Source organism: Oncorhynchus tshawytscha, linkage group LG31, assembly GCF_018296145.1.
Source record: "Oncorhynchus tshawytscha isolate Ot180627B linkage group LG31, Otsh_v2.0, whole genome shotgun sequence".
NCBI lineage: Eukaryota > Metazoa > Chordata > Actinopteri > Salmoniformes > Salmonidae > Oncorhynchus > Oncorhynchus tshawytscha.
Window position 1 is genome coordinate 8,900,597 of NC_056459.1, and position 16,167 is coordinate 8,916,763.

General features: G+C 40.2%; 1 protein-coding gene across 4 annotated transcripts in view; it reads right to left on the reverse strand.

Annotated features, from left to right (window-relative positions):
- The window catches only part of LOC112233333 (collagen alpha-1(XIV) chain-like), a 99,682-nt gene that overhangs the window by 33,287 nt on the left and 50,228 nt on the right, over nucleotides 1-16,167 (reverse strand). For all 4 annotated transcript variants that reach the window (XM_042310026.1, XM_042310024.1, XM_042310023.1 and 1 more), the window contains 6 exons: nucleotides 14,481-14,597; nucleotides 6,744-6,890; nucleotides 3,630-3,704; nucleotides 2,008-2,147; nucleotides 1,359-1,482; nucleotides 149-292 (listed from right to left, as the gene is read on the reverse strand). In XM_042310026.1, coding sequence (XP_042165960.1) covers nucleotides 149-292; nucleotides 1,359-1,482; nucleotides 2,008-2,147; nucleotides 3,630-3,704; nucleotides 6,744-6,890; nucleotides 14,481-14,597 — 747 coding nt within the window. The remainder of the gene's footprint in view (nucleotides 1-148; nucleotides 293-1,358; nucleotides 1,483-2,007; nucleotides 2,148-3,629; nucleotides 3,705-6,743; nucleotides 6,891-14,480; nucleotides 14,598-16,167) is intronic.

The following is a 16,167-nucleotide window of genomic DNA, read 5'->3' on the forward strand; positions in this document are numbered from 1 at the left end:
CATACAGTATTGCCAATAGTGTGTTATGTACATGCCTAACTAAAACATTTTGTTGGATTAACATATACAGATACTTTTTTTGTGTTGTAGAATGTTCTTTTCATGTACCACAATCTATTCAATGAAATTATTGCATCATGTGCCTCACCTTCCATCTGCATCTCTTTGGAGACCTTGTTGACATCGTCCTGAGAGCGCCCGTCAGTCAACACCACCAGTACTTTGGGGATGCCCCTCCGGATACCTCCTCCCACTGTGAAGATGGTGTCTTTCACATGCCGGATGGCTAGCCCTACAGTAAGAGAATTAGAGGGAGTGATGGAGGGAGAGAAAGAGAGAGGGAGGATAGGAGGGGAAAATAAAGAAAGGAGTTACACTCAAAGCGATATCGACAGCAGGATATAGCCAGGCTCCTTGGTAGAGGATCGTGGTGTTGGGTTATCAGTATCACTGCAAAAATATTCAGCAACAACACATTTTCTTTGTTATTATTCCCACCCCACCTGCAACAATACACATTACACACAAATACAGCATATTCAAAGGAGAACACAATGCAACAATTAGCATTACCAAGCGGACTTCTTCGTTGCACCCGTTTGAAAAAAACAAACATTGTTAGATGAATGCATTATCGCTTCCCTTGGGGATCCACTGATTAATGACAGCATCTCACTGTTCTTCGGGAACCTGGGCTTGATTACTCTGGCCTGCTTGATTACAATTACTGATTATTTTTCATCAGGTTACAAAAGGAAAGTCAATAAAGGGTATTTCTGTTCATCTGGCATCCACAGCTGTCTCAATGGGATTCAGTCATCCTGTTAATTTACTGTTATGGTAGTCCATTTAGACATAAAAAAAAAAGAAAAGAAAAAGGAACTTAAAGGGAAACTCCAAAATATTTCTACTTCATATTCAACATTTCCAGCACCACCCCAACATCAACATATGTCAAAATGGTGCGTTTCTATGTTTTGTCGTAAACAGGAAGATAAGTGTTTCCAATGATTTCATCGGTGTGCGTCGTATGATTTTGACCAATTGTGAGTAAGTATGTACTACTAATTACCTACTAATTGTCTACTAATTGGTTGATGATGTCATTGGAAACACGTTTCTTCCTCTATTTTTTTTTTCTACTAACGTGCCATTTTCACATATGTTGATGTTGGGGTGATGCTGGAGATGTTGAATATGAAGTAGATTTTTTATTTTTTATTTCCCATTAAAGTATGCGTCAGAGTAATAGTATGAAACTCTACATTGGTAGAGAGTGAATAAGGTTTGACAAAGGTTTGCCTTGATGGTCAAAACATTGTTTTTAATATAGTGAATAAGGCCCGATGTCCACTTGCCTGTCTTGGTGTTCCCTCCCTTATAGGAGATGCGGTTAATGGCCTCTAGCAGCCTCTCCTTATTGTCGTACGAGTTAAGTTTGAACTCGGTTCTGGCATCGTCACTGAACTGGACAATGGCCACCTGATGGGAGAAAGATATTTTGAGTTCAATTGAAAATGTGGCATTTCAGAGTTTTGTGTGTGTGTGTGTGCGGGGGGGGGTAAATGAGTGGACTAATAATGGACAGCATAAATGTATTGTTCATAAAAGCACACGTGACACATAGTCAAACATAGGTGTTCCAAGACCATTTATGACAATTTATTTGAGTATATCACTTCCAAGATGAAGTTAAATACTGTACAGATGTAGAATCGTAATTTGAGCTAATTTGGTACAGCAGGAAAATAATCTTGCAGCAACAGGAAATAGGAAGTATTATGTGGACTATAATTAATGGACATTTTTTTAGAGATTGATACAATTTACAAGGGAAAATAAAATCTGAAATGTCAAACTTCAGAAGCCTATTTAAAACCTCAAATACACCATAAGTTTTATATTTCCTGGATTGCAGGAAAGTTCTCCTGCAATTAAGGATCCAATTAAGATCCTACATCTGTAAGTGCTAGCTGGCCACAGGACCATTGGTTAGTCAATATTTACCTGAGTACCATCTGGTCCAATGATGTCGAGGGCTCCTGTGGTGCTGTACAGGAAGCGGATGATTTTCAGGAAGTTGTCATCCCCGATGCTCCAGGAGCCGTCCACTAGAAATGCCAGGTCTGCCTTGGCCGCCTTGCAAACTGTCAGGTGAGAAAAAGGAAGAGAGAGGAGAGAGAAAGAAAGAAGTACATAAAAGTAAGCGCAGGGAGGATGAAGAATGTTGAGATGAGGAAAGAGGGGAGAGGGATGAGGAGTAAGAAAAGGAGAAGAGGAGAGGGTAGAGATTGGAAGAGTGAGAGAAAGTAGTACACAAACAGAGAAAGAGACAGAGGGAGACAGAAAAGGACATTTCCATTTCCAAGCCAATTTAAATTCAGTGCATACAAAAAGAGTTCTGACAGACAGCATTTTTAGAGGTAATACAAACGGATACTAGCCTCAGCAAGCAGCAGTGGAAGAATCACAATGGAGAGTGAAGAGAGTGTTCTCTTTCTGCACAGTTTACGAGAGAGGAGCTGTGATGATTGGCAATTATCTCAACAACTTCCCTCTCTAATACCAGGGCCAGCCAGGGTCAGATTGACCAGTATAACACCTAAGTTCCTGTTGTTTGCTTTCTTTTTTTGTTCTGTTCTGCTCTGTGATTTTCAAAGGAACCAAAGATAATAACCAAGTTGCTAGTATGTGGGATGCAAAGTAAACTAAAAGTTGCATTTGTTGATATTTCCTATGCCAACAATAACAATAATAAAAAACGATTTACAGGCTTTAAAATGGACTTGGTCTGAGTTCCAACAGAGAGGGGAGTGAGTTTTCAATTAACTTTTACAAAACTCATCCCAGAAAACTGCTAAAATGATTGTTCTCAAAAACGGCAAATAAAGGTAAACATTTACTTATTTTCTACACGTTATATCTTCAGATAATATTATGTTGCATGTGTTTGTTGGAGAATTGTAAACTCTTGAAATATTCTGACTTGATACAAGACTGTAACACAAGTTCCGGCTTACAGTATTATCTCAGACTCAAAAGCTCATAATGGGACCATTTTTGGGAGTCTGAAAAGATTTGTGATTATTCCAAAAGCACATTAAACAGCTTTACTATCGTTTAAGATGTCTGTAGTCATGACTGCAATAGACACTGCGTATATGAACTTATATTAGATTCACAAATTGACGTTTGAATGTCAGTCAGGGACCGGTTGAAAATTGACCCAGCAACTTGACAGAGTGATTTCCATGGTAACTGCCTGTTCTGAGGGCTCTCTGATTTACCTTCAATATCTTTAGTCCTGACTGCGCTAGTGCTAGTTATTCCATTGGGGGCATTGCCTGGAAGCCAAAGCCCTTCGAATTTCCTTGAGCACCAGACAAAATTATGTTAAGGTTAATGCCACTCAAAGTGAGTTGCACACAAATACATGTGTAGATAATCTACCATAGGGGATATCTCTACAGTATATGTTCGCCAATGCCTGGTGACTTGTGAGCATTCGGGTGCAAAATGGCTACGATACACCACCCAGGTAGATGTTTACAGTGGTGGTGGACAGTATGAGTTCCCTTTACCCCAATAGGGCCCACAGGTATTTGTTAACAACAGGCCTTTTGTCTTACCTTCCTTGACTGAGGGTATACTGGGAGGAGCGGTCGTGGTGGGTGGTCTGGTGGGTGCCGGGGTGGGAACAGGGACTGCATGAAAGCAATGACATAAGACACACACAAATCATTATAACATCCTTATTACATGTCTATGTCACCTCACCTGACAAACATGCTTGGTGAGACTTTCATTTATAGTAAAAAAAAAATCCTCACACAGAAGATCCCTCATTGATACTACCATCAAACATAATATATATAATCAGTCGGATGGTAGAAGAATCAGAAGGAATTAAGAGAGTAAATCTGAGATGGTAGCTTATGCTTAGAAGCATGCTGAGTTTATGATTAAGTTACCCATGTCATTTTCTAGCTTGATCACTACCAGCAGCGGTAAGTCAAATTGAAATGAATTGTCCTGTTTTTTTCTAGCTCAGAAACCCTGCTGAAAACCACATAGACTTTATCGCCATAGTAATTCAGCTACCTCAAACTGGGAATTACTTTTGATGGCAGCCTGGGGAAACGCTGGGCAATTTAAAAAGGCCTTTAAGCTGTAATCTGTATCAAAACAAAGCTATAAATTGGTGTCTAAACTCAACGTAAATCAACTCAATGCAAACAAATGCCTGGTCGGTTGGACAGAGTGCCTTGATTACTGTTGTGAGTTGGCCACAGACCCAATCGCAATTCACTCCTAATCAAATCAAATATTATTGGTCATATACACATGGTTAGCAGATGTTAATGTGAGTGTAGCGAAATGCTTGTGCTTCTAGTTCCGACAGTGCAGGGAGGAATTAAAGTGCCTCACAGGAGACTAATAATGTTGTGAAAATGTTGTGATTGTCTGTAAATCATGCAGCTGTATGTTTGGTTTGGATAATCTTCTAAGAATGTTGCTACAGTCTAGAGGGAATCATTTTTAGTACAAGTATGTTCTCAGTGTTTTGTCCATGTTGAGGAATGTGTCAATTGTTCTTAGGCTTCTTATCAGCTTCCTGTGGACTGATGTTGTCACAACATTGTGACAATGTTGTAACTATGCTGTGAGAATAGTATGTAGCAAGTTGGTTGTAGTAGTACTGTATGTCGCACCACCCACCACTGCGACTTGTATGCTCTAGTCGGCTGGCCCTCGCTACATATTCGTCGCCAGACCCACTGGCTCCAGGTCATCTACAAGTCCATGCTAGGTAAAGCTCCGCCTTATCTCAGTTCACTGGTCACGATGGCAACACCCATCCGTAGCATGCGCTCCAGCAGGTGTATCTCACTGATCATCCCTAAAGCCAACACCTCATTTAGCCGCCTTTCGTTCCAGTTCTCTGCTGCCTGTGACTGGAACGAATTGCAAAAATCGCTGAAGTTGGAGACTTTTATCTCCCTCACCAACTTCAAACATCTGCTGTCTGAGCAGTTAACCGATCGCTGCAGCTGTACATAGTCTATCGGTAAATAGCCCACCCATTTTTACCTACCTCATCCCCATTCTGTTTTTATTTATTTACTTTTCTGCTCTTTTGCACGTCTGGCACTGCAAGATTTTTGTCCCTGGCGGCGTAGTGTGTTACTGATGGTAGGCTTTGTTACTTTGGTCCCAGCTCTCTGCAGGTCATTCACTAGGTCCCCCCGTGTGGTTCTGGGATTTTTGCTCACCGTTCTTGTGATCATTTTGACCCCACGAGGTGAGATCTTGCGTGGAGCCCCAGATCGAGGGAGATTATCAGTGGTCTTGTATGTCTTCCATTTCCTAATAATTGCTCCCACAGTTGATTTCTTCAAACCAAGCTGCTTACCTATTGCAGATTCAGTCTTCCCAGCCTGGTGCAGGTCTACAATTTTGTTTCTGGTGTCCTTTGACAGCTATTTGGTCTTGGCCATAGTGGAGTTTGGAGTGTAACTGTTTGAGGTTGTGGACAGGTGTCTTTTATACTGATAACAAGTTCAAACAGGTGCCATTAATACAGGTAACGAGTGGAGGACAGAGGAGCCTCTTAAAGAAGAAGTTACAGGTCTGTGAGAGCCAGAAATCTTGCTTGTTTGTTGGTGACCAAATACTTATTTTCCACCATAATTTGCAAATAAATTCATTAAAAATCCTACAATGTGATTTTCTGGATTTTTTTTCTCATTTTGTCTGTCATAGTTGAAGTGTACCTATGATGACAATTACAGGGCTCTCTCATCTTTTTAAGTGGGAGAACTTGCACAATTGGTGGCTGACTAAATACTTTTTTGCCCCACTGTATATCCATTATAACATCTAATACTGTTCCACAGTTCTTTTCTAGTCTCTGCCTCTTATAGAAACGGTCTGAGCAGATGTGTGAGCCATTGCGGTCAAAACTGGGTGTCTGTGAGAAAGCGCGTCAAGTCTAAAAGAGATAAGACACAGACCCCTGCAGGAGAGTAAATAGATAAGAGACTAGTCAGACATACCACTGTAAGCCACACGTGAATCGAAAATTACTGCCGGGCCCTTAGAAAACACTGGACTATTGTTTTCCCCTGCAAGTTTGTATAACTGTATATGCATGGGTTTGGTCTCATGAGTAGAAGGTGTTGATGTAGGCGGTTACATCACTAGGGGTTGACTGCAAGTATATTAAAGCAACTTTGACATGTTTTATTTTGCAGAACTTACTCTGAAACATACAGTACGTGCTGTGTTTCCGTTGTCAACTTCTGTCTGCAATTGCATTAATAAAAGTTTGATTTGATTTGCTTAAAGAAGATATTGTCTGACTGCTGATTTCACCAATAAGCCAATGATGGACAAGAAACAAGGAACCTACCCAGACAGCGGGGATACTTAGGAATAGATTTCGTAAATTAAACACATTTTTAGCAGGTGATTTTACAGTCTTTAATTTTTTTTACTAAACACTTTGGGGGGCCAAAATACATTTTGGGTGCCAGTTACGGCCTGCGAGCTGCCTGTTGCCAACCCCTAAGCTAGAATGTTGAGGCTGGGCGACAGCGACAGGTCTTTACAGTGGTGATGTTGGAACATATGTTGTCACAATATTGTCACAATATCGTAAGAAACCTTTCTGAGCATAGTAGCAAGTCGGTTGTAGGGCTATCGTAGAGTGTACACTAGCAGCTGTTGAAGATAACACCTACAGGTCTTCTCTGTGGTGGAGACTGCAGGTCCCTCTGTATCCTGGAGTTGGGCGTACACACTGATCTTGTACTGCATGTTAGCTGTCAGGTCATTGAAGCAGTGCCGGGTGGTTCCTCCTCCCAGTCTTGCCTCCTGCTTATATCCATCTAAAATGAAGACAGAATTACCATCACATACTGTACATAGTTTACCACTAGTTACCATCACAATCAATGCTGTTGTCATTAGCAGGAGCATGTTCACCATAGAAATGTATGTCATGAATTCCAATTCTTAGAATTCCAATTCAAAGATGTCCACATTCTATTGTACAACCTCTCTTCCAGGGTTTGGGTCTACCATATTTCTTTAAAGGGATACGCCGTGATTTTGGCAGAGGCCCTTTATCTATTTTTTCAGAGTCAGATGAACTCGTGGATAAAAAATGTATGTCTCTGTGTCCAGTATGAAGGAAGTTAGACATAGTTTCACGAGCCAATGCTAACTAGCGTTAACAAAATTAGTGGAAGTCTATGGGTCTCTAGCAAAGCAAGCTGGTAGATACACATAGACATTTCAGTCATTGAACTAACGCTAGCTAGCATTGGCTCGGAAAACTACCTCTAACTTCCTTCATACTGGACACAGAGACATAACATCTGACAGTGCATTCGGAAAGTAGTCAGACCCCTTGACCTTTTTCTAAATTTTGTTACATTATAGCCTTATTCTAAAACAGATTAAATGGTCGTTTTTTTCTCATCAATCTACACACAAGCAAATACAGGTTTTTAGAAATGTTTGCAAATAAAAGTTTTGGCAGCGATTACAGCCTCGAGTCTTCTTGGGTATCTAAGATGGCACCGACAGAGAGGGCTGCCTCGCTTCTTGCTCTTAGGAAACTGTTAGTTGAGAATTATCTGTCAATTGAATGATTAGAATATTCCGCCCTGAAACATATAATTGTATGGAAATAATTAGAACGTATAAAATCATAGTCAATAAATGTGTAGTCCTAGTCAGAATTAGGGTAAAACAATATGTCTTTATGGTATTTTAAAACACAGACTGTCTGAGCTCGGTGCTGACCTGACTAGAGATTTGGGAGAGAACGGGGAGTACGTCTCAAGGACAAGGTCACTAACCTCTGTCGGCTGGGTAGTGAGACAGACAGTGTGTGCGTAGCAGGACATTGTGTGCGTCTGTTTGTGTGTATGTGTGTGCGTCTGATTGTGTGTATGTGTGTGCGTATGGTTGTGTGTATGTGTGTGCATGCGTATGAAATCAGTATAAAATGAATTGCTTTGTACTGTGCACGCCAGAACGTTCCCGTGAATAAACCTTTTTGACTATTTTAGCTGGGCCTCCGTCTGTTTCATTCGACCAGGATCTTACAAATTCTGGTTTGCAGACTGAGAGTAATATAATTAAATTGGCTTATGTACATGGAGAACATAATTCTCTTATCAGAAACTTTACAGTATTTAGTTTTTTTCATGTATTATTTCTTACATTTTTAGCCAGGAAAATGTTTTGTGTTATTTCATACAGCCGGGAAGAACTATTGGATATCAGAGCGGTGGTAACTCACCAGCACTACCAGCATTACGACCAGGAATATGACTTTCCCAAAGCAGATCCTTTGTTCGCACCCCCCAGGGCAATTTAACTGATTCCAGAAACTGACCAAAAACGATGCCGGCGGAGGTACTCGAAGTGGTCTTCTAGTCCGATTTAGGAGGCGCACACACCACCCACCGCTTCCGAGTATATTACTCGCTAATGTTTAGTCTCTGGATAATAAAGTTCACGAGCTCAGGACGAGGGTCTCTTTCCAGAGAGACATCAGGGATTGTAACATACTCTGCTTCATGGAAACATGGCTCTTTCGGGATATACTGTATGAAGGGCATGTTTCATGATTAACGATGGTGTAATTGTGATAACATACCTCACAAGCAAATGCGGACCGTATTATCACCGTATTATCTTTGGTTGATACCATGACGGCCCTCAAAGAACTCCACTGGACTTTATGCAAACTGGAAACCACATAACCTGAGGCCGCATTTATTGTAGCTGGGGATTTTAACAAAGCAAATTTGAGAAAAACGCTGCCGAAGTTCTATCAACATATCGACTGTAGTACTCGCGCTGCTGCAACACTCGACCACTGTTACTCCAACTTCTGACATGCCTACAAGGCCCCCCCCCCGACCTCCTTTCGGCAAATCAGTTGTACCCACTGTGACTATTAAAACCTACCCTAACCAGACACCGTGGATAGATGGAAGCATTCGCGCAAAACTAAAAGTGTGAACCACCGCATTTAACCTCTCTGACCAAGGTCCTTCTCCCCCGATCGCTCAGTTTGGCCAGGCGGTCAGCTCTAGGAAGAGTCTTGGTGGTTCCAAACTTCTTCCATTTAAGAATGATCCAATCAAGTTGTAGAAACATCTCAATGATGGAAACAGGATGCACCTGATCTCAATTTCGAGTCTCATAGCAAATGGTCTGAATAAATATGTAAATAATTTCAGTAAACATTTTTTTAAATATATTTACATAAAAAAATTAAAACCTGTTTGCCCTTTGTTTATTATGGGATAATGTGTGTAGATTGATGAGATTTTGTATTTTATTTAATCCAGTTTAGAATAAGACTGCAATGTAAACAAAATTTGGAAAAAGTGAAGGGGTGTCACGCCCTGACCTGAGATGTCTCTGTTTTCCTTATATTTTGTTTAGGTCAGGGTGTGACTAGGGTGGGTACCCTAGTTTTGTATTGTCTAGGGTTTTTGTATTGTCTAGGGTTTGTGTATGTCTAGGGTTTTGTAGGTCAAGGGGTTTTTGTAATTCTATGTTGGCCTGATATGGTTCCCAATCAGAGACAGCTGTTTATCGTTGTCTCTGATTGGGGATCATATTTAGGTAGCCATTTCCCTTTGGTGTTTGTGGGATCTTGTCTATGTGTAGTTGCCTGTCAGCACTCGTTTGTATAGCCTCACGTTTTGTTTTGTTATTTTGTTAGTTTGTTCAGTGTTTCATTCTTTAAATAATAAGAATGTACGCATACCACGCTGCGCCTTGGTCTGATCCTTATAACGAATGTGGCAAGGGGTCTGAATACTTTCAGAATGCACTGTAGATAAAGGGCCTCATTGCAAAAATCCCGAAGTATCCCTTTAAGCATCAAGTAAATATCAATATCTGAGCGTGACACAAGTGAAGCATCTTCTGAATTGGAGGACTAGTATTATTACAGCCATAATGACAGATGATACCAGGGTACAGTTGGCATATTTTGTCATCACTGACAATGTAGCCGAGTAATACATAGAACTTAAAGGTGGGGAGATTCTGACAAAGTAACAGCCTCATTACAAACACATCCTATTCAGTAATTTCCAATGACTACTGTGTCTAACACTGTATTAAGTCATCAAAAAGCACAGAGCTGAATATGCACACAGTATTAGCACCTATTGAACATGCTAAAGCTGTGTCTTAAACATGTATCAAGACCTGTGCCTCTTACAAACTGTGGGGGTTATTCAAAAATCTGGCAACCCAAGCGGTGGCCTTAATCTGAATAGAATCTCATTATTAGGTCTCCTGTATAGGTGGCGGGCTCATTTCTCACCCCATAATTTTTATTTCGGAACGTTCCCCTTAAGGCCTCAATTCAAGCCATTTTCCAACATACACCGAGGTGGTATTTTCTCTGGGTAATTATATATTTATCTAGCCATCATAAATCCTAATTTGGGCCTAATGCCGGCTGATAGATGTAATATTTCAGGAGCTCCCAAAGGTAATGCTGCGAAATTGCAATGTGTGAAACGCTACATGATAATAATGAAGTTTTGGTCTCAGTGTTAAACTTGATGAATTGCTTGCATTATTTCCCTATCTGACAGATTATACTCATATTTGGATCGACACAGCATTGATGTGACATAGACATTTTAAATGTTCTATAACTGAAATATTGTCACGCCCTGACCTGAGTATTCTTTGTTTTCTTTATATATTTTGGTTAGGTCAGGTTGTGACGAGGGTGGTATATGTGTTTTTGTCTCATCTAGGGTTTTTCACTGTCTAGGGGTTTTGTAGATTTATGGGGTTGTTTCCGTCTAGGTGTTTATGTAGGTCTATGGTTGCCTAGATTGGTTCTCAATTAGAGGTAGGTGTTTATCGTTGTCTCTGATTGGGAACCATATTTGGGTAGCCATCTTCTTTGGGTATTTTGTGGGTTATTGTCTATGTTATGTTGCATGTTAGCACAGTGTTCATTAGCAGTCACGGCTGGTTGTTGTTTTGTTAGTTTGTTCAGTGTACTTCGTGTTTTTTCGTCATCCATTAAACTATGCATTCACACCACGCTGCGCTTTGGTCTACTCCATACGACGATCGTGACAAATATTCCACCTGTTGCATAAGTCCCACTAAATGTTAAATGTATATTAGGAGAAATTGTTAATTGGATGTCATTAATTGGCTAGAATTAGATGAATGCCAGGTTATCTCATTAATTCAGGACTTATTTCGTATAATCCTATGGAAGGGCATACAATATGGAATTTAGACCAATTTGAGGGCATTAAAACTTCTCATAAACTTTAAATATCTATTTAGGACTACGGCACTGACTGAGTAGCAAACTCTCACTTTGACATCAGGTTTAATTTCACTTCCAGACACCCACCCACACTGACAGTTGGTTGGAAGTCTCACGTCTGTGAAGTGATAATTATTACTTAGAAGGTAAAAGGCTCCTAGAATCTTTTCCTGAATATAATTGTTTTGCCTAATAATGTGCTGCTTCGATGCAAATTCAGTATCTAGTATCTAACTACAATCTGGAACAAAAGTGTCTGGAACTCCCTGTCAGAGCACGTTGAACAAGAAACCCAATTGTTTTTCTTTCTCATCCTAACATTTTCAAAAATGAGGTGCAATTACGGTCATCCGCATAACAAGTACAGTGCCTTGGGAAAGTATTCAGACCCCTTGACATTTCCCACACTTGTTACGTAACAGCCTTATTCTAAAATGGATTACATTTTTTTTAAATCCTCAGCAATCTACACACAACACCCTATAATAACAAAGTGAAAACAGGTTTTAGAATTTTTTGGCATATGTATTAAACCTAAAAAACAAAAATACCGTATTTGCATACGTATTCAGACCCTTTGCTATGAGACTCGAAACTGAGCTCAGGTGCATCCTGTTTCCATTGATCATCCTTGAGATGTTTCTACAACATGATTGAAGTCCACCTGTGGTAAATTCAATTAATGGGACATGATTTAGAAAGGCACATACCTGTCTATATAAGGTACCACAGTTGACAGTGTATGTCAGAGCAAAAACAAAGGCATGAGTCAAAGGAATTGTCCGTAGAGCTCTGAGACAGGATTGTGTCGAGGCACAGATCTGGGGAAGGGTACAAAAAAAATGTCTGCAGCATTGAAGGTCCTCAAGAACACAGTGGCCTCCATCATTCTTAAATGGAAGAAGTTTAGAACCATCAAGACTCTTCCTAGAGCTTGCCACCCGGCTAAACTGAGCAATCGGGGGAGAAGGGCCTTGGTCAGGAAGGTGACCAAGAACCCGATGGTCACTCTGACAGAGCTCTAGAGTTCCTCTGTGGAGAAGGAGGAACCTTCCAGAAGGACAACCATCTCTCCAGCACTCCACCAATCAGACCTTTATCGTAGAGTGGCCAGACAAAAGCCACTCCTCAGTAAAAGGCACATGACAGCCCGCTTGGAGCTTGCCAAAAGCCACCTAAAGACTCTCAGACCATGAGAAACAATAATCTCTGGTCTGATGAAACCAAGATTGAACTCTTTGGCCTGAATGCCAAGCGTCATGTCTGGAGGAAACCTGGCACCTTCCCTTTGGTGAAGCATGGTGGTGGTAGCATCATGCTGTGGGGATGTAAGCACATTGCCAAGACAACGCAATCTCTGAATGTCCTTGAGTGGCCCAGGTAAAAAAGCCCGTACTTGAACCCGATCTAACATCTCTGGAGAGACCTGAAAATAGCTGTGCAGCAATGCTCAGCATCCAATCTGACAGAGCTTGAGAGGATCTACAGAGAAGAATGGAAAAAACTCCCCAAATAGAGGTGTGCCAAGCTTGTAGTGTCATACCCAAGAAGACTCGAGGCTGTAACCACTGCTAAAGGTGCTTCAACAAAGTACTGTGTAAAGAGTCTGAATACTTATGTAAATGTGATTGCAGTTTTTTATGTTTTTGCTTCGTAATTATGGGGTATCGTGTGTAGATTAATGAGGGAAACAAACTATTTAAACAATTTTCGAAATAGGCTTTAACCATACAAAAAATCAAAGGGTCTGAATAGTTTCGAATGCACTGTATATCTTGTCCCCACTCACACTTCGCTAGCCATCGTTCACTTTTTTAACTATAGGATATGTAAATGTCAAATCAGCTCACCTTTTTAAAAGCCTTGTAGGCCTACTGTACTGTATATGACTCTAAACCAAAACTCTAACCCCAAATACTAGCCCCTGTACCAAACCTGTACAGTCTGTCCTACTGATGTTATATCTTATGCTTTATACTGTATATAATATAACTGTCACACCCTGACCTTAGTGTTCTTTGTTTTCCTTGTTATTTTGGTTAGGTCAGGGTGTGACATGGGTGCTGTATGTGTTTTTTCTTGTCTAGGGGTTTTGTTTGTTTATGGGGCTTAAGTCTATTAAGTCTATGGTTGCCTAGATTGGTTCTCAATTAGAGGCAGGTGCTTATCGTTGTCTCTGATTGGGAACCATATTTAGGCAGCCATGTTCTTTGGGTATTTTGGTGGGTGATTGTTTCCTGTGTCAGTGTTTGTGCCACACGGGACTGTTTCATTGCCAGTTCACTTTGTTGTTTTGTATTTGTGTTCATGTTGAGTTTTCTTATTAAATACCATGGACACTTACCACGCCGCATATTGGTCCGATCCTTGTTTCACCTCTTCAGAGGAAGAGAAGGAAATCTGCCGTGACAATAACATGGTATATCACAGCATTTGAATAATGTTACAAATGACTATCCCCCAGTTCCTTATTCAGTTATGTTGGGATGTGTGAAATCTCTGTCAGGATTACAAGTGAATCCTCCTCCTGGCAGGCTTCCGTGTCCCAACCGTGATTCCCTGCCAGGAGCATAATTCCTGACCGGGATCACATGTGGATTTTAGGGGTGAGCTGACAGCCTTATCCACATGGAGACGTGTGGCCGCATGGTAATCACCTCCTTCCACTAGAGTGGCTGTGTCAGTGTGTGGGAATACCAATGTGGATTTGGTTGCATATACTGTACTGTACAGTGTAAGTCTGCACACAGCATTGTTAATGCTAAATTATAATTATTTAGCCTATTTGGCCTATTTATTGCCTTACCTCCCTACTCCTCTGTACATAGATTTTTCTATTGTGTTATTGACTGTACGTTTGTTTATGTGTAACTATGTTGTTGTTTGTGTCGCACTGCTTTGCTTTATCTTGGCCAGGTCACAGTTGTAAATGAGAACTTGTTCTCAACTAGCCTACCTGGTTAAATAAAGGTGAAATAAAAAATAAAAATACTGTCAAGGAGAGGGTGTGGATATTTTCCTGCCACGACAAATGACTTGCTTTTAGTAAGCTCAATACCGTAAACAAACTGTTGTTGGTTCAAAAGGCACAGGGAAGTTGATAATAGTGTATGTTTGTGTGGTGCTTGGTACTCACTGAGCAGCGACTCGATGACCACACGGTACAGAGTGGCGTGGTGGTGGGCACCCCACTGGGCACACACGCTGTTCATCCTCACCTGGTAGGTGTTCAGATTGGTCACTCCAAGGTACACTGTGACAGAGAGAGACAGGCACATTATTGCTGTAATAGATCCACCACATCACACTGGAAACCATACCACTCCTCTGAAGGAGATACATAGTGTGCGCATGGATGCCAGATCTGCCTCTGCTTGAGCCAACTCCTTTGTTGTTGTCCTGCATGTGGCAGATCCACCATATCATACTGGAACCCATTTCACAACGGGCCTAATACTGAAAAGCATGTCTGTGGATCAGTATCCAGTAGACTGTAATGCTATACTGCAACATATTGGATTGTAATCTTGTCATCGTGACTTGACTTTAACCAGAGCAGTGATGGTAAAAACACCAGTGATAAAATGATACAGCACAAGACCTGCATATCCTTAACAATACCGAGCAGACATTTACCGTCAGGCAGTACATCTATCGCCACACAGCATATGTCTCCATTTGAGTTGGACTCTAAATATATGGAGCCTTGGCTTCCGTAACCCACGCATGCATTTTTCATTGCGTAAAAGTTATTTTGAGAGTTGAAATATGGTGCCGGTATGTTACTCCTAACGATCAACAGTACAAACCATTTATGCAAATATATGCATGCATTTCTTAATCTCATTATTGCGTGCTGCTATGGGTTTGAATATTTCAGTGGGACATACAGTACAGTGTCATTCCAAAACGCTACATATCCAATTTCAGAAATGTTAGTAAATTAGGTTTTATTGTTTAAAGAAAATATGAAAAAGATTGGTATGTTTTTTCACTATTTAATCATGGCATGTTGTTCAATGACACACATGTATTCGTTTAAAATCACTTGATGGTTTCATTTCAGAGAGACAAATAATTATGTTTTTTTGCAAAATGCTATATATCCGCCTCACTCTCAGAGAAATAAGTAGTACAGCTATGTTTTACAGAGTCAAATGTAACAAATAACTACATTTTTAACAAAGAAATGTACAAATTATACATTTGTGACATCAATATTTAAATTTTAAACTAATAATAATAACTCAATACAGTAATATGAGATTTGTATGTATAACATTTGCATTTGACATTGTTGTCATTTAACAGAAGCTCTTATCGAGATCGACTTACAGTAAGTGCATTTATCTTACAATAGCTAAGGGAGACAACCACATATCACAGTTAATATAGGATGCGAACATTGCATCCAGCTAAACAATGGATATATAGCGTTCTGCAAAAAAAACAAACATTTTACTACACATTTAAAATATATGCATCAAAATCTGAGAACAGTTATATTTTACACACACATGAAAGTACCCATAAGCAATCATTTCTGAGGAAAAAACACAAATGTGAAAAATTGGTGGATATAGTGTTTTGGGGAGTAAATTTTGTCCATGTTTTGTACTGAGAGTCACAAAAACAAATTTAACCACAACTGTTTGGTAAATAATCTCATCTGCATACCTTGGAACATGCAAATTTCACAATGCATATGACTAAATTCACAATGTTTAAGGTAGACTGCGTTACATACTACATAACATAAAATATAGCCATTCATTAACTTTCACAACACAACTATATTTAAAAATAACAGTAAGACAAGGAGA